Source organism: Polyodon spathula, chromosome 20 (genome assembly GCF_017654505.1).
Source record: "Polyodon spathula isolate WHYD16114869_AA chromosome 20, ASM1765450v1, whole genome shotgun sequence".
Lineage (NCBI taxonomy): Eukaryota > Metazoa > Chordata > Actinopteri > Acipenseriformes > Polyodontidae > Polyodon > Polyodon spathula.
In genome coordinates this window covers 28,353,716-28,377,829 of record NC_054553.1, presented here as the reverse complement: position 1 = coordinate 28,377,829, position 24,114 = coordinate 28,353,716, and the positions used below count along the sequence as shown (strand labels likewise).

Below are 24,114 nucleotides of genomic sequence, written 5' to 3'. Positions count from 1 at the left end.
GTGGGAAGTGCCGCTATCTCCGTTCAGTGCGTTACATTGTATAGTACAGAGTTACAATTCTTGTCAGACTGTATCTTACTGCATAACAGGCCACGCAGTCAGCTTGCTGAACACAAAGCACATTGAGTAATGTAATGTGAAACTGAAGTGCCTTTAAATTGCTGTCTGGCTACACTGTGCAGCAATTTGCCAAGATTTGGTGTTATTTACACAGTATGTGACAGACTAGTCTTTGAGCGATTGAGCTGTAATGCTACGGATTTATTACAGGAGTGTAGAGATTTCACAAGCCTGCACCAAAGTTAAATGCAACGAGGCTGGGTTTACTGCAAAAAGAAATAGCACCCACTGGTGGACATTTATGAAAACAGCAACCTTCCCTGTTCTCTCCAAAACCAGAGAAAGAAATGAATGTCTGTTTAAATGTTTGCAAGGCACGTTTAAATGTATACAAGGCACATCTTCCTTATCTTTGATGGCTTCGGTTTAGGGTATCGTGTTTATTGGATCCCTGCATTAATATCGAGGAGATATATAAGAATCACTAATTAATTAATTGAGTCTGTCACACTGTTTATTACAGTGCAAATTGGTTACTTTGATAGAGATTTGAGGTGGTAACGTATTCTGCTTCGGGTCCTTTGACAGCCACTACACCTAACCCTGCAGGTAAGTACCAGGTAGTGAAGTAACACAGATAATCCACTAGATGGCAGTGAAGCTTTATAATTTGCTCTGCTCTGAAATCTGAATGAAAGATTTAGCAACGTTAGCGATGTAGTGCCACATGTATATATGACTCCTATTGCATAGCAGTTTCACCCATTCCAAGTTTTAAGATGTGCTTAATATGAGCTCCAATGTATAGGTAACAATCGCAGGTGTATCTTATTTAACATAGTAAAATCAAGAATGGATCGAACTGCAATGCAATCGGAATCTTGCAATCACTTATTTCCATCCATAAATCACGTGTTACCTTTTAAGCCTTTCATACAAATTTGATCTATATCCAGTATAAGAAAAATACCAATAGCAAATCCATAATGTCAAAGAAAGAAAGAAAGAAAGAAAGAAGAAATGCGTGATCATTCTGCAGGTGTGAACTGCCGCTAGTCGTGCGCTGTGGTGGGTAGGTAGGTAGCTGCCAGAAAAAAGGGAGGGGGCGAGAGAGTGATAGAGCGTGAGAGAGGGAGAGTTGGTACCACAAATGCACTGAACAGTACAGAGGGAGCAAGACGGGCAGTGAAGCACTAACAGAACACTGGCACTAGTGGACTTTTAAAAGCAGAAAGCTAGAGAGAGGTTGACACTAAAAAGAGTTGGAAAAAGTATCTACCTGCGACTAAGAGAGGCGCGACTGACACACACACACAAAAAAAACTAAACTCGAATCAGTATCTCTGATTAGTTGGTCAGTGCAACGTTTTTCCATTTTAAACAAGGACCCCTCTGGAGTATCGGTAAGTCGGAGAACAGACTGTCTCCAAACCAAGGACCTGCGTGCTAACATTTAAACCTGCTCCTACCCAAAACTACTTAGGTAAGTAAAGCATTAACTCGGTTTATATTTCTGACCGTTTGTAAAGGCACGCTTGTTTTCAGTGATAGTCTTTAAATCCCTTCTAGACTCACACATTTTTATTATTGTATAATACTATGTAACATATAATAATATATAAGATAAAATATACACTCCTATTGCGTTCGTAATATATATATGATGATATAGTATATATATATAATATAGATATATATATATACATGCGCCGCTGTAAATAATATAATAATAATAATAATAATAGTAATAATAATAATAATAAACATTTAACCGCGTAAACATACCAAAGAAAGATTACATATAAACAAAATTTAAAAGAGTATGTTGGTGTGATTTCATTTTATTTTTAAATGCCCAAAAATCATTTTGTGATTAGAGTATCTAACTTGATTAGAATATTTATTTTTGAACGATTGTTTATTCGCTCAGGTGTATCTTGATAGTAAATTAACAGGGATCTGTGGTCCCGCCTGCAGACTGATTTGATTGGTCGGATAGCTCTGGCAGCACTTTTGATTTGCTAGTCCTGTTCCACACTAGGGAATACTCAAGGGAACTTGATGGACCCTGTGCACGAAACTTTGAATATTTTCAGTGATTTATTTATTTATTTTTTTTTTTAAGGACTGTTTTTCTGAAACGTGATTGAAAATTCTCTCTTCTAAACCATGGTTTCAAAATGAGAAGAAGTTCGTAAACACTCTAAAACAAGATGAAAAGGGTTTAAGACCTACATTTATTTATCAATGTGCTTAACAAAACAATCTTAACAAACATGCCTTAAAATGCCTACATAAACTCCACTTCTGCCATATATTAGTTTTGATACCTTTAGCAACAACTGCCAGATTTACATATTCTGATATCGCGGTGTAAACAGAACAAAAGGAAACGTGTTAATGTTGGAACGGCAGGAGAAATGAATCTGCCAGTGAGGGATGTGCCTGGGGGAGCTGTTGGAGGGAAGAGTATTGTTTCTGTTTCCAAGGTGAAGGCATCACTTGGGGGTGGGGTGATGGCAGACAGACGGACAGACCACCCACGCTCCTAGCTTCGGCTCAGTGATTGAGCTCTGTCCTGCTGCTTTAATGTTTAACCTGCAGTTTTGCACTTGAAGACAGCGGCAAATGATCTTCTCAAAGCTGACTGCGTATACCATGGCTAATGTAAAAGCATAGCGTTGTGTTAAAACTGTGGTCTGCCGTGGTACAGCAATGTTAACCATTAAGGCGTTCTTGCCGTAGACATAACTACAGCAATAACATGGGTCTGGCTGCCTGGACTGTTCTGGGTAAATAAAATCCATGGAAATAAAGTGTTGCATGTCCGATCTCCGCGCCCCCTGCTTCACCTTGAGGGCTGGTTTGTGTTGCCATTCCTGGGTGCTGGCTCACTGCTGTGTGGGGAGGTAGATGGAAGAATGCTCCAGTTTAAACCAGATGCAATGCTTTGCTTATAAAGTTCCCCTATGTAACAGGGAGCACTTTCCAATAAGCATCAGCCTGTTCCTTTCAGTCTCCAGCGATGTACATTTACACCAGGGTCTTTTTACTTTACTGAGTTTGTCCTGCTCCAGTACTACAGACTACCGGTAATGACTTTACAGTACATGCACAGTGATACTGTTGCATGCTGTTCTATGTTTAGAACGATGTAAGGGTTGCAGTGAATTGCAAAATTTAAAAAAAATGCATCAAGGGGTTTGTGAACCTCAAGAGCATAGCTGGGTTCGCTTCATTCCCTGGAATCACTCATTTCCAAAGGGGATACTGCAGGTTCCGTGTGCCTCTTTTTTTCCATTGAGAGCCTTTGCTGATGTAACCAAGTCCCTGTTTACCTCCCTTTCCAGGCCTCCTTCGGTCACACATAAGCAGACAATGGTGTTGTTGCAAAGGTCGTTTTGATTACAAAACTCAAGCCCTGGAATCAATCCGTAAAAATGAAACAGGCTTAAACCCTAGGCTGCATCACTTTCATAACACGTTCCCTGTGCTGCACAATACAGATTTTTTTTTCCTTCTATGTGACAAAGTTTTAATCAAAATATAATTCTGCAAGTACAAATATGTTGGATGCTTTTGCACAAATATACATCCTGCATTGATTCATGCATAATGCACGTATTTGTCAAAAATAACAACCTCTATGTTAAATAATATTATATAAGCACAAAATAAATACAAGAACATATCAAAAACACCTTCCCTGCAAAAATTAAGCCCAGAATGGCTTGATTCATTGCAGAGGAGACCTTTGTATTTTGACCTATTGAAGATGTTACCCTTTTTATAAAAACACATAACTACAAAAATAGTACATAGTAAAATATTATACAGAAATATTACAGCCTGACACTGATCATAATAAGGGTTACACCACTATCAGAGTCTATGGTAAACTCCAAAACATTTTCTTTTATTAAAAAAAAAGGATGAGAATGGAAGTCAGGATTTAAAGCAACAGTACTCTTTTTCCATTTAACCTGTTACACTGTTCATCTTTGAATGTGAAGGACGTCCCCCTACAGGAAAGGGCACAGCCAAGCGTCCCAAGGGCTAGAACAAGCTGTTTCATATCCTCCACTTTTCGTATTAATCAATTCTGTTTGTTCGTTCTGATTTTCAGCCTTTATTTAACCAGGCTCAGCAGCCATCAGTAACGGGTTGAAAAGCTAGCCAAAATACACAAGGCTGTAGTACATTATTTCTTACAAAGTGCTTTCATGTTGTCCACAGTGTAATAGAAGAATGGATAACACTTCTACAGTTAGCATCAATGCTAACCAGGGTTTTTTTGTTTGTCTGTTGGACCAGACTGTGTCAGAATGCATTGTGTTCATACTGTCGAATGTTTGTAGGAGGCCACTATTTGTTTGCAGAACCCCCAGACACTTATCCAAACAGTGTTCAGATCTCCTTGAAACTTACCTGGACACATTGAACTGCAGCGCTGCACTATACTGCTATGTTTACACTATTGATTACATAGCTGAAAACATGAAAACCGCTTGTCAATGCATTTCTCGTTCTTTATGTCAAACACACTACTGTTTGGAGCAGTAGGAGGTTAGAAATTACCTCTTCACTATCAGGAAGTAGAATGATAGGAAGCACGATCGAGCCAGGGGTATTGGGCACAGCTGCCTTCAATGTGCAAAGATTGTTTTTAAATTTGTATGCAGGTCACATTTGAAGCCAAAACCCAAATGCAGAACCATACCGAATCTAGGACTTTTATAGATTCTGCCCGAACCCGAAGAATTTGAGGTGTTTTTTTTTTTTTTTTTTTTGTTATTTAAACCTTTTATTAAATTTGCAAATAGGTGTTACTTAGAGCTCCTTTTGTTTAGAGCTTAAGATTAAAAGTGCTGTAGAAATGTAAATTGCATTGTTTTCTGAGCACCATGAGCACCAAAACAGTATTGAGTTCAAAGTTAATTTAGTTAAAAATCATCACTTTCAGATGAACTGAGCTGAAATGTCAAGCGAGCAATGAACTTCTCAGACCAAGATGCAGCCAGTTTTAGTAGAGAAGCCTGGGGTTAATGGGTCTAGCACTCCACAGTCCAGCATTTACACTCCCATAGTCCCATAGACCCCTACCATTGCATTCAATCACCCTCCATCTGTATATACATACAGGATGGCTTCTCTCTGCTGTTCTGTGTGATAAATTCATCGACACTCACGCTTCACTGCCCTGTGAAAATGCAAATCCACCTTTCCCACCACTGCTGGAAAAAGAGCTCCTCCACAATTTTTGGTGTTTGTTTTAAAAGCTTATCAGTGATTTATGGTCAGAACAGAAAAAAGAACCTACTAACGAAACAGTTCTGCTGCCAGCTGGAGTTTCTCAAAGCTTTGCCGTTAGTCCAGTAAAATAAGTACAATACAAACAATCTGTTTGCGTAAACAGTGCAGGCTTATGTTTTGTTCAGTAATGTTAGAAAATAGTAAACCCGCCTTTCGGCACTCAAATATAGGGCCAGAGTGAGAGTGAGAGGTATAGATAAGAACGACTGCTATTCCTTGGTTTTAATACAAAGTCTGTTGAGCTTTGTTATTTATCACGATACACACCTCTAATGTCAAGGAAAAGTATAATTTATACACTTGATTCACTGATTGATATGCAATGGAACATATCCCCTCCCTAGCTCCTCCTTAACCCACTTTGTGTCTTATTTTGTAATTGCAGACGTTGGGAGTATCAATATGGCCACTGCACTACCCCAGCACTTCCTTCTGGTAGCGCTGCTGTTCCTCTGCCAGTGGTCTGCACCGGTGGTCAGGGCTCAGACCAGCCCATCCCCTCCGTCTGGCTGCGGCCAAAACATGAACCCCCTCTACTACAACCTGTGTGACCTGTCTGCGGCCTGGGGGGTGGTGCTGGAGGCATTCGCCGGGGCGGGCGTGGTGGGCACCTTCGTGGTAATTATTGTGCTAGTGGCAAACTTGCCCTTTGTCACGGATGGGAAGAAGAAGAGCGTGGTGGGGCTGCAGGTGGGATTCCTGCTGTGCACGCTGGGGCTGTTCGCCCTCACGTTCGACTTCATTGTCAAGCCCAACTTCTCCACCTGTGCCTCCAGGCGCTTCCTCTTTGGTGTCTTGTTTGCCGGCTGCTTCTCCTGCCTGCTGGTGCACAGCATCCGCCTGAACCTGCTTGTGCGGAAGGACGATGGTCCGCGGGGATGGGTGTTGTGCCTGGGCGCCCTAGCTCTCTGGCTGGTGGAAGTCATAATCAACATGGAGTGGCTGATCATAACCATAGTCCGCAATGCCCCAAGCACCACCGTTGTGGGGGACCCGTGCTCCTTTGCCAACATGGATTTCGTCATGGCGCTCATCTACGTGATGGTCCTCTTGTTGGCCACGCTAGTGTCCAGCGTTTCTGCCCAGATGGGCAAGCACAAGCGCTGGAGGAAGCACGGCATCTTCATCCTGCTGACGGCCCTCCTGTCTATAGGCATGTGGGTGGCGTGGATTGTGATGTATGTTTTTGGGAACAGCAGGGTGGGGAGCTCTCTCTGGGACGACCCCACACTGGCCATCGCGCTGGTCTCCAATGCCTGGACCTTCCTTATCTTGTACATCATCCCTGAGCTCTGCCTGCTCACCAAGGAGCCGGAGGCACAGCCGAGCTACCGAGGCGACCTGTACCCCACCAGAGGGGTGGGCTACGAGACCATCCTCAAGGAACAGACGTCCCAGAGCATGTTCGTGGAAAACAAAGCTTTCTCCATGGATGAACCAAGCACAGGTACACGGCATTAATTTTCCTAATTTATAATCAATCCGTTGGTGGTGCCCGTTTCGAGATTGAAACCCAGGGTCATAGTTTTGAGATCTTGAATTCACAGACCCTGTTTAACACTGATCTTGGACTGCCTTACAGTGTTTTGTAGTTATGGTGTGCTCAGCCAGCGATGTAGCGTACAACTTGTTGCATTCCACAATGGAACATGCTACATTTCCAAACATTCTACTAGTTGCACGCTATGTGTAGGACCGTAGATGTTGACCTTTACAGATATCGATTGCTGATGTACTTCATCAATTCATTTAAAAGGATCCCCATAATTTGTAGTTTTAAATAGCATTCTAACAATATGACAAGGACAGTCTCCACATGCACAATGTTTAAAACTGACAAAAACACTACTATGATTTAATAACTGCCATGATAAAACATTATACAGAGGACACTGGCAAAATCTAGAAATACAATGGAAACATCGTCATTGAGATCAAGCCAGAAGTTAAATCAATTCTTTTCACTTCCAGCTAGAAACGGATATCGAGTCTGACACTACAAACTGCAAAGACAGGTTTCAGTGTATTCTGATGCATTTTACCTTCTCCACGTGTAACCACATTTGTTTCTTCCTTTTCAGCTAACAAGCCTGTGTCCCCGTACTGTGGTTACAACGGGCAGAATCGCAGCTGTGTGTACCAACCCACAGAGCTCGCACTGATCAGTAAAGGCCCTGAACATGTAAGTTACTGCTAGACAAACTAGGCTTTTTGTTTTGCTTTATCCACCCTAAAGCAGAGTAATCCTAACCTGTGTGTACAGTCGGCTTTTCAACGTAACATGCACCCCACGTACATACAGCTCAGCAGTCTTGGCTTAAATCTCTTGTCCGTGAAAAATTCCCTCAAATTAGACTACCCATTTAGTATCCACTGCTGTTTAAATCAATTCAATACACCCTGTCTTTTCCTGCACACAATTCCAGAACAGCGGATTATAATTTCCCTTTTAAAGGGTATTTGCAAATCCACACATTTATATACGATTGTCGCATGTGGATTTTAACGCTGCCCATTTCCCTTTCCTGTTGTGCGTCTGTTTGCTTGTGCGTGTGGCTCGGCGCTGCATGTGTAAAGCACTCGGAAATGCAGTACGAAGTGGCTATCCCACGGGCAAGTGTAATCTCCCAGCCGGCAAGCAGCAACAACTCCACGGTCCGAGCCGAAGACGCTGTCTCCACAGCAGGGCAACAGAGGAACGGAAGCGTACGTGAACTGAACAAACACTCACCTCTCCACTGCTTCGGTGTCACCTGACTGTCACCTCCTCTCTCTCTTTCTCTCGTTCTCTTGCTTACCCAGACCCCACAAAAAGGCTCTTGTTAGCCAAAAAGCTATTGACGTCATTCCTGTTCACTTGTACAAAGAACTTAAATGTCTGTTTAGCATGTAGTTATGCAGTACAATTTCTGGATATTCTTTACATTGTTAATGGATAAATATTTATCTGATGCCAGTGTGCAAAACAACATGTTGAATAGATGTAATAGATACGGCTACATTCTCGAAAGACATTTATGTTTTTTTCAACGTTCTCTTGTAAAGAGGAACCGTGACTGAGCTACACAAAGCCTTTTTTAACCTCATCTCAACACTTCACTTCCTGTCACATGGGACTTCATTGCTCCCTCATAAACTTCTATTACAGTGCAAAACTTTTAAATGGTTCCACCTTTTCACTTTGACAAGCACCTAGTAAATCTGCCTGACGGGAATTCTTTAGAATATGTCTTTATGTAGGCCTTTGTTTTATTATGTATTAATTTCTGATTTCCATTAAACCATTGCAATATAAAAAATAACATGCCTGTAAAACTCACTATTTATTTTTTTTTTTTTTTAAGGGAAACGGCTTTTATTCCAAATCGCTTTGGTAAACATCCCTCAGACTTCTCAACCTTTTCCAGTGATGCAAAGACTCCCAGCTGACCCCATAAAACTAAGACTTTTTTTTTCTTTTTTTGGTTGTTCCCTTCACTGCTAGCCAAGCTTCAGGGTTGATGGCAGATTCCTCTACCGATACAGAGAGGGAGCGAGAGCGCAGTGTCCTAGCTCCTCACTCTCTCACTACAGCCTCACACAGGAGGAGGCAAGGTGTCCTTGGGGATCATCTCAAAGGCTGTGCCTCTCCATGCTCTCTGTCAGCCTCGCACCAGCCTGGCTTCGGTATGAACAGCTATAACAAACCCCACGGACAAAGGCGCTTTTTTTTATTATCAAAATGTTAATCCTAATGTGACAAAAAAAAAAAAGTTAATGATATTTCGACTGGGATTTATCTTTTGTGAAAAAAAGAACAGATGTGGCAGGTATAAACAAACCCCCACCACCTTCCTTTTCTCCCCTTCTCTCCTTGCTGACCGTTGAATTTTTTTTTCTTTTTTTTTTTGCTGCTGGTTTGGACTGTGCAGATAGTGTGACTCCTACAGCCAGACAAAGAGGAGGAGGTGCAGTGTTTTAATAACTCAATAACTAGGACTCGAAGCAGCTTGCTGTTCTAGATGCGATCTGCACCCACATGCAGCAGTAAAGCTTCCGTGAATCCACCAGTACAGAACCAAGACAAAAAATTCAGAAAGCCAAGTTGGCTGCATCAATAATGCAAGCACACTTAGTGCTCCCCGAGCATAGAATATACACAGGGTTCAAATAACGCCTAACCAGCTGTACTAAAATGCATCTTCAGCTAAAAAACAAAGTCATCATTGCTCTCCAGATGCCCAGAATATGGCTGTCACTTTAGCAGCAGTCGCAAACAATCCATGGGACCTGTGATCACCATGATGTGCCTAAGGGTTTAATAGTGAGTACTGTCTTCAGTCTCTCCAGCTGTGCACCAGAGAGGGAATGCCTTACATTTCAGTTGACTGAATTTACTGTTTTTGTTTTGTTTCTTCTCATTTTCTGTTATTTTAACTAGGCGCTTGCTTCAATGCAGTGTTTGCAAGATAGAGGTGGATGTCAATTGAATGTTTTCAGGTTTGTTAAACAAACTGTGACCATTGTGTTAAACTGGGGGAGTTGTTTTAGCAGGAAATAAACCAGAAAATTGTCCCTGATATATATCTCCAACAGTACATTTGCATAATGGTATCAGATAGAGACACAGAGACATTGTAAGGTGGTATTGGTATATTATAGCTAAAGATGGTATTCCTGGACAATCAATGAGAAAAAATATAACCTTGCAATGCCACCTTAAATCAGGTGTCTCAACACTGACACATTGGTTTTTTGCATGAATTACTCTGCTGAAAAGTTAATTGAATTGTGCCCAAAAGTTTAATGGAAATTGTATTACTTATTTAAATATATGACCAGTACCAGTAGGCTACACTAATTTTTAAAATAATACTGACCTATATCTAAATGTGACAAATGTGCATTGATGTGTTGCAGTTATCTTTTTTTTTATGTAAATTGGCAAGCTTAATCTCTGATTGTTGCAAAATGTCTCTTCGGAGGGAAAGTCTGCTCAGTTTATTGTGAAGATAAGTCATAAAACTTGGGCAGGAGTTAATTATGGAAAATAAATGTGATGTTCCACAGCAGTCTGTGATACAGCGCCCATTGTGTTGTTTTTATTTCTAAATGTCTCTCTTCTACAGCCACAGAACACACCTGTAATCTACCCACAGTTTGCAAGCAGCTTTAGCTCTGCTCTTGATTAGGTAATCCTGGTATGCTTACTTTGATTTCTTTCATTTCTGCAGTAGGACAGCTTGTGGCGAGAGACAAGCACACAAGCCCACCTGTACAAGCCCTGCTACCCTGCACAACTGCTGTCAAGTAATGCATACATTTATTATTTTAATATGACACCTGTTATCTCTTTTTTTATTGAAGATGGGACCTGAGCTTTTAATTAAAGTTCAAATAGTAACGGAGCACTTGCCATCTGCCTAATTGTTTTTCATTTTAACATGTATTATTAATTCCTATTGAGCATTTGTTGAAATTGCAGTAGTTCCCTTTTAATAAGACTATGAGTTTGCGTTCATCTCCGTGTGCTTGATTCATGCATGTGTAACAGGATGGAGGCTATGCGCGAACCGGCCACCCCTGGCACCGCAAGCCAGCGTCTTAACCACAATGTAAAAGAATCCGTAACGGCAGGGTATCGCACAGCACTGCCCGTTCCACTTCAATTTTCTTCAGGCGCACGTGCATGTGCGGGTGGATGCTTGATGGAATGAGAACGATTTAAAATGGAGAGCATGTTCAGGATCCAGAGATTGCACGCTTTGCGATCTTGAGAATATCCCGTGGAAACAAGTGTAAGTGAGATAGGTGCTGCCAGTTAGGCACTGATCAGTGACCCCTGTTATACAATGACAGCAGCATCAGCTCACCGCTGTTCTTTGAATTATTAAAGAGGGGCTACAGAGAGGGATCTCAGTGACGCCTGCCTCTGAAAATCAAACCGCAGCAGCACTGAGCCTGCTGCTCCCTGCTCTCCTGTCTGCTTGCTGCACAGTCAGCTATTCATGGCCTGGGCCCTGGCTTTACTGAGAACAGCAGAGTACAAATCCACAAGGTGTCGGGTTTCAGGCAGTCCAAATCCTGGACTGCACTCCAACATGCTGTTCGACTCATCGGCTTTGTGAGTCAACAGATCTGTGATTGAAAAGGATTCGTTGCATGAAACAAGCTGGTTACTCAAATGTAATTATGATGCACTCGTGAACTAACACAAACATTCCTGTGGGATTCACAGGGCGTCCTGTAGAACATTTTGAAAAGGCAAATGTCTGTGTGAAGAGGCAATCCAACTCGGAGAGCTTGATATTCGGTATGAAGGAAACGTCTGTGATATATGTATGTGTGTGCATGAATTTTATTCATTAAGTTGACAAGCACCTGTCCGGGTTACGAAAATCAGAAAAATGACTAATATAACTAAATGGGGTATTACACAGGTACTGCAGTGCTGTTACGGGTCTGTGGGTGTGTAGGGGTTAACAGTAGCGGCTGATTTCTGGTGCACACTGAAGGTATCAGTCTTTTAGGTTCAGGAGCCCCACAGAGATCAGTACTGGCTTTCTGTTTGTTCTTTCTGTCTCTAGGTGATTTTGACTCGGAGTGCCGCTCGTACTTTGACGTCACTTTTGTTAAGTCAAGTGGAGCTGCTGCTCTTCTGTGGTGTACCTTCCCCCAGCTCCAGTCCAAACTTGCACAGTGAAACACAGTGGAGGCTGTTCAAAAATGGAAATAAAAGCCAAACCTCCTGGTAATTTGGCCTCAAACACTGAAAAAGATGGTAGTAAGGCACGGTAGCACCTTTGAGGAGTCTGTGCTGGAGCCAGTGTGAATAGAGTTGGGTTTGTCTTGCGCCCTTTGCCAAGCTGAAGATATTAAGTTATATTAAAACTAGAGCTTTTGTACAGAAATTAATAGTTCTGGTTTCATCTGTGGGAGTGCCAGGTGAACACAGTTTAAGAATAACATTAACAGCGGAATGTGGCTGACAGTCTCCCTTGTGAAAGTGGAATCTGCTCCCGATTATCCCTTTGATTTCCGGAATGCGTTTGTAATTAGGGGCTGCTGAAAAACCTGAGTCACCCTGCCTAGCACAATGGACAACGGCAGCTATCCAGCATACATACACACCCTTAAAGGCACACCCTCTATTTAATTTCTCTCTCATCATGCCAGGAGATAGAACTCCACTCCAAACACTTCAGCTCCCACTTTCTACCCCTCACGATCTCTCCACAATCGTATCTGTGTTTATTTATGTTTTGGTTTATTGAAAAATAAAGAGGATGCAAATATAAAAAGCAAAGAGCCTTTGCACAGCAGGTGACCAATGGCCCACGCTGGTCCAATTGAGAACTCTGGAAATAGCTGATGGGACTCAAAGTTATGGAGTTGCCATCAGCTTATCTGGTTCAACTATCAGCCAGGTTTCTCTGCTCTGCAGCGAAAGTGGTTGTTTTTGTTTTTGTTTTTCTGCAGCCGGATCAGCTTTGAAGAGTGATCAAATGACTCTGTGGGCTCATTCACTTTCTCTCTGTATTTCAGTACAAAAATAAACCAGCCCCTCCCTCCATCTGTGTCTATACATCAGATCACATCACAGCCTCTGCATTCTGCTGACTCATCCATTGATTAATCAATAAGGGGATTATTACATGACCAGGAGCAATTTAGTAAAATGTGGAAAACGACATTGACTGCCTATAGTATTTCTTGTATTTAATTACAGTATATTATATTTTATAATGTAGGCTACACACTTTATTACTCACAGTAGTCAACGTTTGATTTGAAGCATTCATAAATGTTGCTACATATATAAAATAATTCTTTTTTATATGCCTAATAATTGACTATCGAAAAATGAATAAAGTTGTGAACTCTAGCAACAACAATTGTACATGCTTTAATTTTGTTGTTGTTGGGGCATTTGACCAAACCTACATTTTACTGTGAGGGTTGTTGACCTCATAAACCCCCATCTAAAACAGCCCGGGTGTTAACATCACTCAGATTTCAGTGGTCCGCACATTTAAGATTAGACGCCTGAGGGAATGTTTATTTACCTGGATATTTAAAACCTTCCGCCCCACACACGTCAACGTTTGCTAGAAAGTGCTGCCACACCCTTGAAAAACACCAGTTTATATTTGGATGCATGTATCCATAGTGACAGCCTGTTTTTGAATATATCCTGTTCCCATTATGTTGATTTTAAACAAGAAAAGCTGTCCTTCCCTCACCTTTTCAATTGAGTACCAACCAATGACAATTAATTGATTGGTACTACTCAGTTGTTTTCCACTCCACTCCACACATGTAATGTGTATATATATATATATATATATATATATATAGTATATATATATATATATATATATATAATATAAAGGTATTTTATGAGAATGAGTATCATCACACCCATACTAAATAGCTGTGGTAATCCAGGGCATATATCATATAACTCAGATTTTTTAAATATATTTTAATGAAGTGTCAGCAGATCTGCTTTGCTGCACAGCACACATGTTGTTTTGCAAGGAAGCGGATGAATCACTTTAATGGATAGCAACAATATAAGCTAATTGCTTGGTGCTTAATGTAAACAGCTGTTGTAAAAATAAATGATTCTGTACAACAAATAAAGTCTCTGTCGACCTGCATCAGTGCAAACAAAAGGTAATTTACGCAGATCCAATTAAAAAGATGCAAGTCCTTATATGATAGCTGGAGAGCTGATAGTATTCTCTAGAACAAAAAAAACTGTTTGATCTCATTTATAGACCCATTCCTACACCTGTTAGTTATTTTATAATTGAATGATTCAAACTGTTTAGTCTTGGAAGGCTCCATGTGCAGGTCACATGTAAAAGCCAACAAGATGCATATTCAGTTTTGCATAAGATCCTAATGCCTGTAGACAATTCATAGAATCCAAGTAACTCTGCAACCATAGTCTGGTAGACAAGAGCATTTTCAATGTCTTTGGTTTCGTTCTTACATAATGTTTGAAATAAGTATCTTGTTGTTTTTGTTGAAATGAGCTCTGTGGTTTGCCATGGTGCCCATTTTAATGAAGGCTTGCTATCCCTGCTCTGGGCCTCCCTCAGCCCATTAGCGCTCACCACAGAGAGAGTGTGCGAGTCATTCAGTCCTTGAGGCTCCTTGAGGAAACGTTGCTTGTTATCACTTGCAGAGTAGACGTGTCACTAAGGTGTCAAGGCTTTTTAAGGAAGGTTTAACAGGCAATGGCACTAACAAGGCATCTCTGTCTTTTTCTTGTCAATGCCTTTCCTGTACATGATAGCACTTTGAATTGAAGGAACAAACCTTATGGTGAAAGGCACACAGACTGGACTTCATTCCCTTCTGATGAGTGAGAAGACACAGACTGGACCTAATATATTAACTTACATGTTTTCCTTATATATTACATTATATATATATTTTATATGAACAGGCCCAAAAATATATATATATATATAAAATGTAGGAACAGTCGTATAATTTAGATTTAATCCAGGTCCCTTTACCAGGTCACCAGAACTTTACAGGGGTGGGTCATGGGTTAAAATCTAATGGAGAGAACAGGGCCGTAAAGAAGAACATCCCTTATCTCCATGCTGGAGGCTAAGGTTTGTCCAGAGAGCAGAGCACACAGTGTGCCACATATCACACTCTTCTGTGAGGAAACAATGCCTGATAGGAAAATACTGCTGCTGTACTGTAAGCACAGAGCGCTATCTACATCTGTGTGACTTTCTGCTTTGCTTATCAATCTGCTAAATAGATTATCCCAAGTATAACATTAGTGCACTGTAGTGTCTTTTAAAAGGTTTTCATGTAGTTCTATCAATGATACCAAAAGTTATCATTAATTATAATCGTGTTTCATTAAAGATAAATAAGTAAAGATGTGTAGAAATGTATACAAGGCATTAAATTGATGCAATTAAAGAATGTATTTATAAGGAACACACCCTGGTATACAGTTACCAAAGTGTTTAATAGGGGCTGCATGTATTTATTCTGTCTGTATGCCTGTTTATACAGGTGGCGCAGAACCAACTTCAACCTCAGTTTTGTGGTCCTCGAATTGGCAGGCAGGCAGAGAGACGGCAGCAGCAGTACATTACAATTCAAAGCAACTACTGTGTATGAAAAACTGCACCCAGAATAGATCACATGCAAACTGATATCTGATTTATATATATATATATATATATATATATATATATATATATATATATATTGGCATATTTTATGGACTTCTGTGCAGTTGACTGCATTGACTTTTTATGACAGATGCTTTTTTTAAAAAAAATTTATAGGACTTCACTGTGTTGCAACTGTGTTACTAATTAGGTACAGCATTGGGTGTATAAAATATTTTGTAATTTTTTATTTTCTATTTTTATTTTTCAGCTTGATTTATATTGCTTATTATATTGTAGTGTTTTTGTTATATTTAAACAGAACTGGTCTTCTTGTGTAATAGCACAGACTGGCAGTTTTCCCTGGGAACAAACATAGCCACGTCTGGCACTTCAGCATGATAACTCCTCAGGAAAAGGATGCATGCTTGCAAATTCCATACACTGATAATCTGCAGCATTTCATGTGACACACAATACTGGCATTAGCAAAAAAGATCACCTGAAAATATATTAAAATGAACAATCTTTGATGAATGCAACTAACCCTATTAGTCCAGCTTGTTTGGATATGACCAGTGGCGATAGTGGGAATGTATTATGTTTGAGTTGAGCAGTCTTTGAGCACCTTTTTTCTCTCTTTCTTTTTGACTGTGACAGTATCAAACTACATTATATTTCTTACTGGTAAGATAAACTGAATCCTGGTTCAGATCAACTTTTCTTACTGTTTCAGTTATTTTACATTAGTACTGCCTTAGGGCTATACTATACTATACTATACTATACTTAGAATGTCAGTTTAATCTTAAATATGATTAAAAAAATATTAAAACATGTTATACTCTATAATACATTATGAGGCAATTTGGGAGAAAGGACAGCTAAGCAAAGCTGGCTTCTCAAACTTTTCAAAATGATTTCAGTTATGATAAGAGACACCCTGCATAGGATATATTAATGTAAGAACTACGTGGTTTATTCACTGCAAGTGATGACCTCTATAAAAAGGATAAGATGCATTGGAGCAATTAGTGATTGGCATGACTTAACAATATTGAACAGTGTTGTGGACATGTTACCATGGAGCTAATGTGTTGTCAACAGTTTGCTGATACCGTGGACACAAATAGAACCAGACCAAGCTCAAATCAAACAGGTGTGTGGTTAACATTTGAATCTGTGAGGAGCATAAGCTGAATAAACTTCATTTCAGCAAGTGTAGGACCTACAAAAGACAGCAACATGTCTATTATAAACTAGAAAACAATACAATAAGAAGTACATCCCTTTTTAACATCCTTCTCGGGACTCGCCCCAGAGCTAAGGCCATATTTTTACAGATTGCATTGACTTCAATGTTAACAGACCTTCAGTATTAAGACCACCCCACGGTTAAGGTAATGCTTTGTTGGTTCCTTGACTGGCTTTAATAGAGAGTATTTTCTGTACTGTCAGAGAGCCGTCAATGCACCCCAAACACGAAACAGAAAGCTATGGAAAGTAAAAGAACCGAAGACCGTGCTTCAGGCACTTATGAAAATGTTTCCACACCCCCAGGACAATACATGTATCTGAAAAAAAGATATATATTTATATATGAACTCATTAGGGGCCCCAATATGCAGCAGATACAAGCACTAATGTCAGATAAGCTTAGACACCTGACCTCAATATATGCGCAATCATAACCTTTGTACACCATTTGCTTGCAGGGCGAGGGTTTGTTTGTGAAGGGAACAACGTGTTTATTTTACAAGTACTCAATTTCAACTATTTTTCTTTTTCTTTTCTTTACATATCTCTAATTATTGGACGTATATATTTCAGATTGTGCACGGATTCTGAAAAAAAAAAATAAATCACCTGACCTATGAGTCTACCTGGCACATACACAATTAAAGAAGTCAAAACTTGTAGAAATAGACACATATAGACATGGTCATGCTATCATTAACAACAACAACAACAACAAAAAAGGTTAAGAAGAAAAATAAAGCTTGGCATTAGTTACCATGGAAACCAGCCAGGCCCAAAGAAGAATAAAATCTGAGCCAGTAATCGAAGGGCAGGGGTACGTGTTATTATTTAGAAGTTATTAAGCTACTCTGACAATTCATAATGTTGTTTACTGTATCCCCAGCAAGGCACAATTATACATACTTTATAAAAACTGAGCCACAAAACATATATTTTTTTATAAAACTGTGTTACTGAAACAGGTTTACGGGACGTTGAACTGGGGGTATAATGAATCCTTTGTGGACTCACCATGTTAACAGATAAACAGTTTATTAATCACAAACCTCATTCCTTATTATATTACAAGGCCACAATGTGGAATGTTAGCCAGGCCCTGCCAGGTTTGCGGTAATTCATTCCTAAAATAACACTAACTTATGTGCACCATGAATGCAGTTCATCTGTGGTTTTCAAAGACACCTATCCCTGAGCTTATAAAATGTGGCAATATGGAACATATTTAAGTACAACTTTAAAACTGTAAATTACATACACAGCATACGAAATTCATCAATGCTTGATACATTCCTGAGATATTTCAATAACACTGCACAATTTCCTCATGTAGGAATCTACTGTTACACACCAAGAGGCCATGCTAGTAGTTACTAGCATAGCATAGCTAAAAATGCACGGACTTACTACTTCATGATCCTTTCAGTGTAGTTTGTTCATTATAGTTTCCATCGAACAAAACAAAGGAAACATTCATTTCATAGGCATATTACCTGATTTCATTTTAGAGCAACCTTTCTGGAGTATTGGGCAATGCAACCCTCAGCATTTTACATGCTACATTCTGATTCTAATATTTTTGATGGGCATACTGTACAGTGAAATATTTGGTAAGGTTTGAGAATAATGGGTGGAAATCCCTATGACTTCAGAGGCAATGCTAGCGTCGTTCTCTACAGTCCAACCTGCTGATTCCACTGGCTGGAGAGATCATGGAGAGTAGGGGCAGGCAGCTCTGGTCCCGGGGTTTAATTGGTTCAAATGAATAATTAAGGTTGGAAGATCAATCAATCATGTTTATACTACCTAAATGCTCTGCTGAAAGCACAATAGTGAATAAAGTACAATCACAATGCATTAGAAATTAACTTTGAACACGGTATTGCTTTACTTATTCTTCTGTTCCTACTTTGTAAATATATACAAAAAAAATACAAGACACACTTTCTTGACTATGGCATTGGAATCTGCAAACAGCTAAAAAAACTACCACAAGGAGCCACGAAGCCCTTCCCTGATTGATAAGACCAGTCGTGTGTGTCAGGTCAGTGATTAATACAGACTCCCATTCCTGGACCATGAGGTATCGTGCCATAAAACCGTTTTCACTGATTGACACTTCCCACCTAGGCTCTATAGAGGTAACATTCACATTTACCATCACACGCCCTCACGGAAATGTACACAGATACACAAAGGGATTGCTAAAGCATTATTGGTATTTAATGAAAGTCCGAGCAGTTTATTTGCTTTGTGACGTTATCCTCTTCAGGTGCGTTATGTTCTTTTGCTATTTGCTTTGCAATAAACCATCTTACTGTGATCCAAGAGAGCAAAAAGGGGCCTAGGTGTAGAAAAAACAGGCCATGCTTTCAGCAACGGGTCAGCTGAGAGAATTCAAATATTGATGACCTATTAAATCAGTTCTTATAGGGTTAGGGTTAGGGTTAGGCCTTTTAAATGGCCTCTGTGTTTTTTTGTAAACTCATTCAATGTTTCCTTCGAGAGACTCATGTTACCTATTTGCATATGCAGTAAATGATACAAACAAACAGGCACAGCATGGACTTAGAGAACATTGTTAAACTCTTATCACAGGCATCTCCAGCTGTGCACCTGAGAGCAAGCTGCTAACCAACTGTTTAAAATGCAACGTCTCAATCAAGACACCAGCCAGTTCACTAAAATATATATATATTTTTTAATTATTATTATTATTATTATTATTATTATTATTATTATTATTATTATTATTATTATTATTATTATTATTATTATTTTTATTATTATAACTATGAGTTTTGCTTACATAATGTGGTGGCTGACCTGTCATATTAGGGAAGGCAGTACTATAACAATGCATTCATTTGACATTCATTCCTGATCATTTTCATATTTTGCTACCCGGAAATGTCAATGATTTTGGCACCAGTTTCACGAGTACACAACTTGACTTCCCAATATGGATCCACCTTTGATTTGCTTGCAATTGCATGATGTTGTTTTGTATCACAGCTATTCAAACACCTTTAATCTTTAATCTTTTTACTACAAAGGCATAGCTTGGAAAAGTGCTTCTTTACTTTTTCTCTTGCTAGAGCCCAGAGATAGAACTATGCAGGGATCATTCCAGGTAAGACTGTTGCAAGTACCATTGAGTGTTCTACTTATTCAATGTGCAGTTAGACTGTATTTAATAACGCAACAACAGCAAAGTGAATGAAGTTTCACTCTCACTTGCTTACTCATCACTAGCTCCAGTATCACTTTCACTGCACCCTTGATTATCATGCAGTTTGAAAAGTTCCTGCACATATCGTCTGAGCTATATTACAGTTTTTCTCTTTGAGGAAAGATGCTAGTGTCACAAACACATTTCAAAGTTTGCCACATTTCATTGCTGTAGCGCACCTTTTTTTATCACCCTACAGGTGTGGACACAGTATTTTGTTGCCAGGTAATTGAAAACAAAACAGATGAAACGCAAAAAAGTTCTGGAAAACAGCTCCTGTGCTTTATTATAAACATCCAAATCACCAAGATCCAATGTGGGACTTGAGACAAAGTATTCTGTCGGTGTTTCAGCCTCAGCCTTTTTCAGGACAACTAGCAAACAAACATTTCAGAGTTCAATACATTTTTATATCCTTTCAGGTGATAATCAGGGAACGGCCTAATTATCTTCCTCTCTTAACAGATATTTTCCTTTTTTTAAAAAAAGAGATCCATTTTTTTTATTATTATTACAGGTGTGTTCATTATCCATTAAATGAACCAAACGCACAACAAAATGTATCTTAGAATACAAGAGCATATACCAGTAAGGTACACATTTAAATTAAGATACCACACGTACAGTTATGACGAACCTCAGAGGCTATCAATCAAGATAATAATCATAGTCAGTGAGGTTTAGAGGACAGTTCATTGTTTGAGTCTTTTCATTTTTTGAATGTTTAGATTCAAGACATATTATAACATTACAGGTTGATACACACATCTAATAAATGATAAATAAAGTAATTAGCATCATACAAAGCACATAGTAGATCATTTCAAAAAAAGGTTTAAAATCCAATTCATCATTTAATCCTTTTAAAGTTTAAAGTTTCTAAAGTATAAATCCAATATGTTTCTCTTTTAAGCCATTTCAAATCAAGGTCACCTCCTCTTACAGACATTGTCGCTTTCTCTATTCCAGTAAATTACAAAGAGGAGACAGGGTGTGCATATTCAGCAAATTGCATAGCTACCGGGTAATTAGGATCTTTCCTTCTAGTAGAACTTTTATGTTCTGAGATCCATATAAGAAACAAACATTCAAAAGTTTCCTAACACCTCATGCCATTGCACTGGTGAAGGCATCAGCCGAAACAGTCGTCTTATACATTGTATTTTATAATCTATATCTGATGATTGTGGTCCTTTAGACTCAGAGGCATATATAAACATGTAATAGCAAGGTCACTCCTCATTGTCTCTGCTCTTAAATGGTGGAAATGTGTCATATTGTCCTCGCCATGTAAAAGCAGACAGTATTGGTAATTACCCAGTCACTAAAATGTAATTATTTGACTTCTAATGCCCTGTAATCTATTTTAAGTATTGCAAAGTGTCCTGCCTTATTTCTTAACCCAATGCAGGATATAAAAAATGACTTTAATCTCAATCTATGTACTGGGTAAACAGGTGCTTTTGTGGCTGCTTTTGTTTTCCTTATTTCCCTTTAAATGATGAGGTTGCTGTCAGGACATTTCCTGTTTTGTGGCTCTTGTAAACAGGCACATGTTTTGGGAAGCGATTTACCTACCAACCATAAACTGAATAAATACATTGACACTAGAAAAGGCTAAATTGCATTTCAGATAGGAGTATTTCAGGAGTTGTTGTCTACAGGGACGTTTTGTCTAATTTCATCCACACACACACACAAAGAAGTGCAAACTCTCACTTTGCACAGTGGACTTTTTTTTCGGTCGTATTTAGAGCGCTGGAAACCCAAGCCCCAGGTTGACTGCCAAAGCCAAAGCTGCTCTTCTTGACTGTTGAACATGAAGCAGATCCCTGAGTCTGTGCGAGTGCCAGGGTGGGTGAGGACACACGGGAGGCTTTCCAGCAGGTACCCAGCAACACCCCCAGGGTGGTGCAGTGGGGCTTCAATCAGGCACATCTCCTTAGCAACCACCCCCTCCCCCTTCCACACATTGGGCCAGATTTATCAATGCTGTGAACACACCCATACCAGCTTTGCATCCTCTAAGCACACACCTGTCCAGCCCCATTTACATGGAATTCAACACCCTGTACATATTCAGGGCAGGCAGGTCAGACCCAGGAAGGTTATATGGCAGTGTACCATGATCCTTCTAAATAACCAGGTCTAAGAACGGTCAAAGACCTTGAAAGGGTCATTTGTACCATGTTAAATCTTCTCAATTTTAAATGTCTTATTGAGGTAAATCTGAGCTCTCATATTGCGAGAATAACGAGTACTGAGTTGTCGGTTCTGTTTGCCGTGTCTTTTACTGAAATGTTAATTGAAATCGATCACTCTGCTAAGGCATCTCATTGGTTCAAATCCCACCTCTGCTACTGACTGATTCATTGAGTGACCCTGAGCAAGTCCTGTAGATGAGATGTTAAATCAGTGTCCTATTGTAAGTGACTCTGCATATAATGCATAGTTCACAGCCTACATCTGTAATGTGCTTTACGATAGAATTTAAGGATATTTTTATCCAGGAACCTGGCAGATACTTTTGTTTGCTTCCAGTAAATGATTGAACACACACTGCATAGAGCTGCACGATTTCTTTAACACATCCTCAACAAAAATCACCAGCTGCATCAAAGATCAGAAATGTCTGCTAAAGATCGCTCTGTCCAGTACAAGGGGACATGTGTCTAGTGTTATTTTTACTTTTATTAATGTATTTATTTTGTTTGCTAATTCAGCGAAGGTGAAAATAGAATGTCTTTAAAAGGTTGACATAAAAAACTAAACACTCTACAATAACTAAATACTCTACAACTTAGCATTCACTCTTTTTCAGGTAAGCACTTAATATTTTGTTGTACAATAATGCTAGAAAAAAAAATGACCAATGTGACAACGCTATTTTTTTTGCTTTCATAAATACTATACTGTATTTAAAATCATGACATAAGCAAAATATACAGCCCTACTGCTATCTCAGGGTGAATCTGTGCTGATTTATTGTACATATCACCAACCTGTGTAGTCTGGAGGTGTGTTACCTGGGTAATGGAACATTTTAATTGTGTGAGTGTGTGACGCTGATAGATATGACAGCATCTAAATTCTTAACTAAACGTGAATGCCAAGCCACAAGCAAATAGTATGTTAATGCAAGCGGAACACAGTCCTGGTGTAGTGTTCCAGGAAGGGAAGCGTTAGCATTAACAATAGAAGGACCATCGCGTTTTATCATGTGACATTCCCTCTCCAACGCAACACTTTCACAGGAGTCTGTGAAAATCAATGACATCACAGACTTGAGCAATCCACAAAGGAAGCAGCAAGAATGCACTTTAAATACAATCGGGAGGGCAGATGGAAGTGCTTTGTATTCCATTGTAGTTATTCTTTGCATGTGTATTTTATGTAACATGTGTAGCACAGGCTTCTTGTGATTTAGAGTCACTTTTTATAATTTAATTTAAACCAAGCCATTGTGCCGGAGCTCAGCTGAGATTGGGTCTGGGTATGACAAGGTCATTTTTGAATGGTTTCCTAGTTCTGAATCTCTGCTTGTGCGTTAGTTACGGTAACATTAGGTAGTTCAAGATTAGCGCTAACAGAGGTCTGAGAAACAAGCCATTAGAGTGAAGGGAAAGCATTTGAAGATTCAAGAAGATGCAAGACAACAATTGTGAGTGAATTTAACTTACAACCGTTAACGGTCTGAGTTGGAACGGCACTTGTAACATGCTGTTAAGCTCAGTTCTTCAACAATATTCCCAGTATCAATCATAATTATTAAATCATCAAGGAGAAAATAGTCCATATAGCTCTGTATTGAAAGTTATTGGTGATGGATGATCCTAATCAGGGGCTGGTATTTTTTAGTTCAAGTCTCTACTGCCACCTAGTGGCTTGGCTGAGAAAACTTCCAAAGCGCTGGGCTGGCGTACTGTCCATTTTTCTCTAGTCAATAAAAATGATTCTCAGGGTTTACATATTAGCCCCCCAGTGTCATTGTGTCGCTGCTGTTCCTGGCTGTTACTTGAGGTTCTGCTGCCGCTTCAGGCTGGCTGTATTGGAGAGGAGACGCTCATGTTTGATTTTCTTGAAGTCCCGGTAAGCCTTGACAACTCTCTCTCTCTCCTC

At 39.6% G+C, this 24,114-nt stretch overlaps 1 protein-coding gene across 3 annotated transcripts; it reads left to right on the top strand.

Moving 5' to 3' along the window:
- Positions 1-1,191: 1,191 nt before the first annotated feature.
- Positions 1,192-10,760, top strand: LOC121295304 (G-protein coupled receptor family C group 5 member C-like). Of its 3 annotated transcripts, XM_041219778.1 has the most exons (5): positions 1,193-1,543; positions 5,759-6,820; positions 7,455-7,555; positions 7,951-8,079; positions 8,718-10,760. In XM_041219778.1, the coding sequence occupies exons 2-5, from the start codon at positions 5,776-5,778 to the stop codon at positions 8,748-8,750; spliced, it is 1,308 nt and encodes a 435-aa protein (XP_041075712.1). In that variant the 5' UTR covers positions 1,193-1,543; positions 5,759-5,775; the 3' UTR covers positions 8,751-10,760. The 3 variants fall into 3 exon arrangements, with proteins under 3 accessions (XP_041075714.1, XP_041075711.1, XP_041075712.1); XM_041219780.1 differs by lacking the exon at positions 7,951-8,079 and having other exon boundaries at positions 1,192-1,543; XM_041219777.1 differs by having other exon boundaries at positions 1,192-1,543; positions 7,951-10,760.
- Positions 10,761-24,114: the final 13,354 nt, after the last annotated feature.

What these genes read in the sequence shown, in the direction of transcription:
- LOC121295304 (XM_041219777.1), top strand. Translation starts at nt 5,776, where the DNA reads ATGGCCACTGCACTACCCCAGCACTTCCTTCTGGTAGCGCTGCTGTTC. An exon ending in CATGGATGAACCAAGCACAG is followed by an intron (nt 6,821 to 7,454) that starts GTACACGGCATT and finishes CTTCCTTTTCAG; the next exon opens with CTAACAAGCCTGTGTCCCCG. An exon ending in TCAGTAAAGGCCCTGAACAT is followed by an intron (nt 7,556 to 7,950) that starts GTAAGTTACTGC and finishes GCATGTGTAAAG; the next exon opens with CACTCGGAAATGCAGTACGA.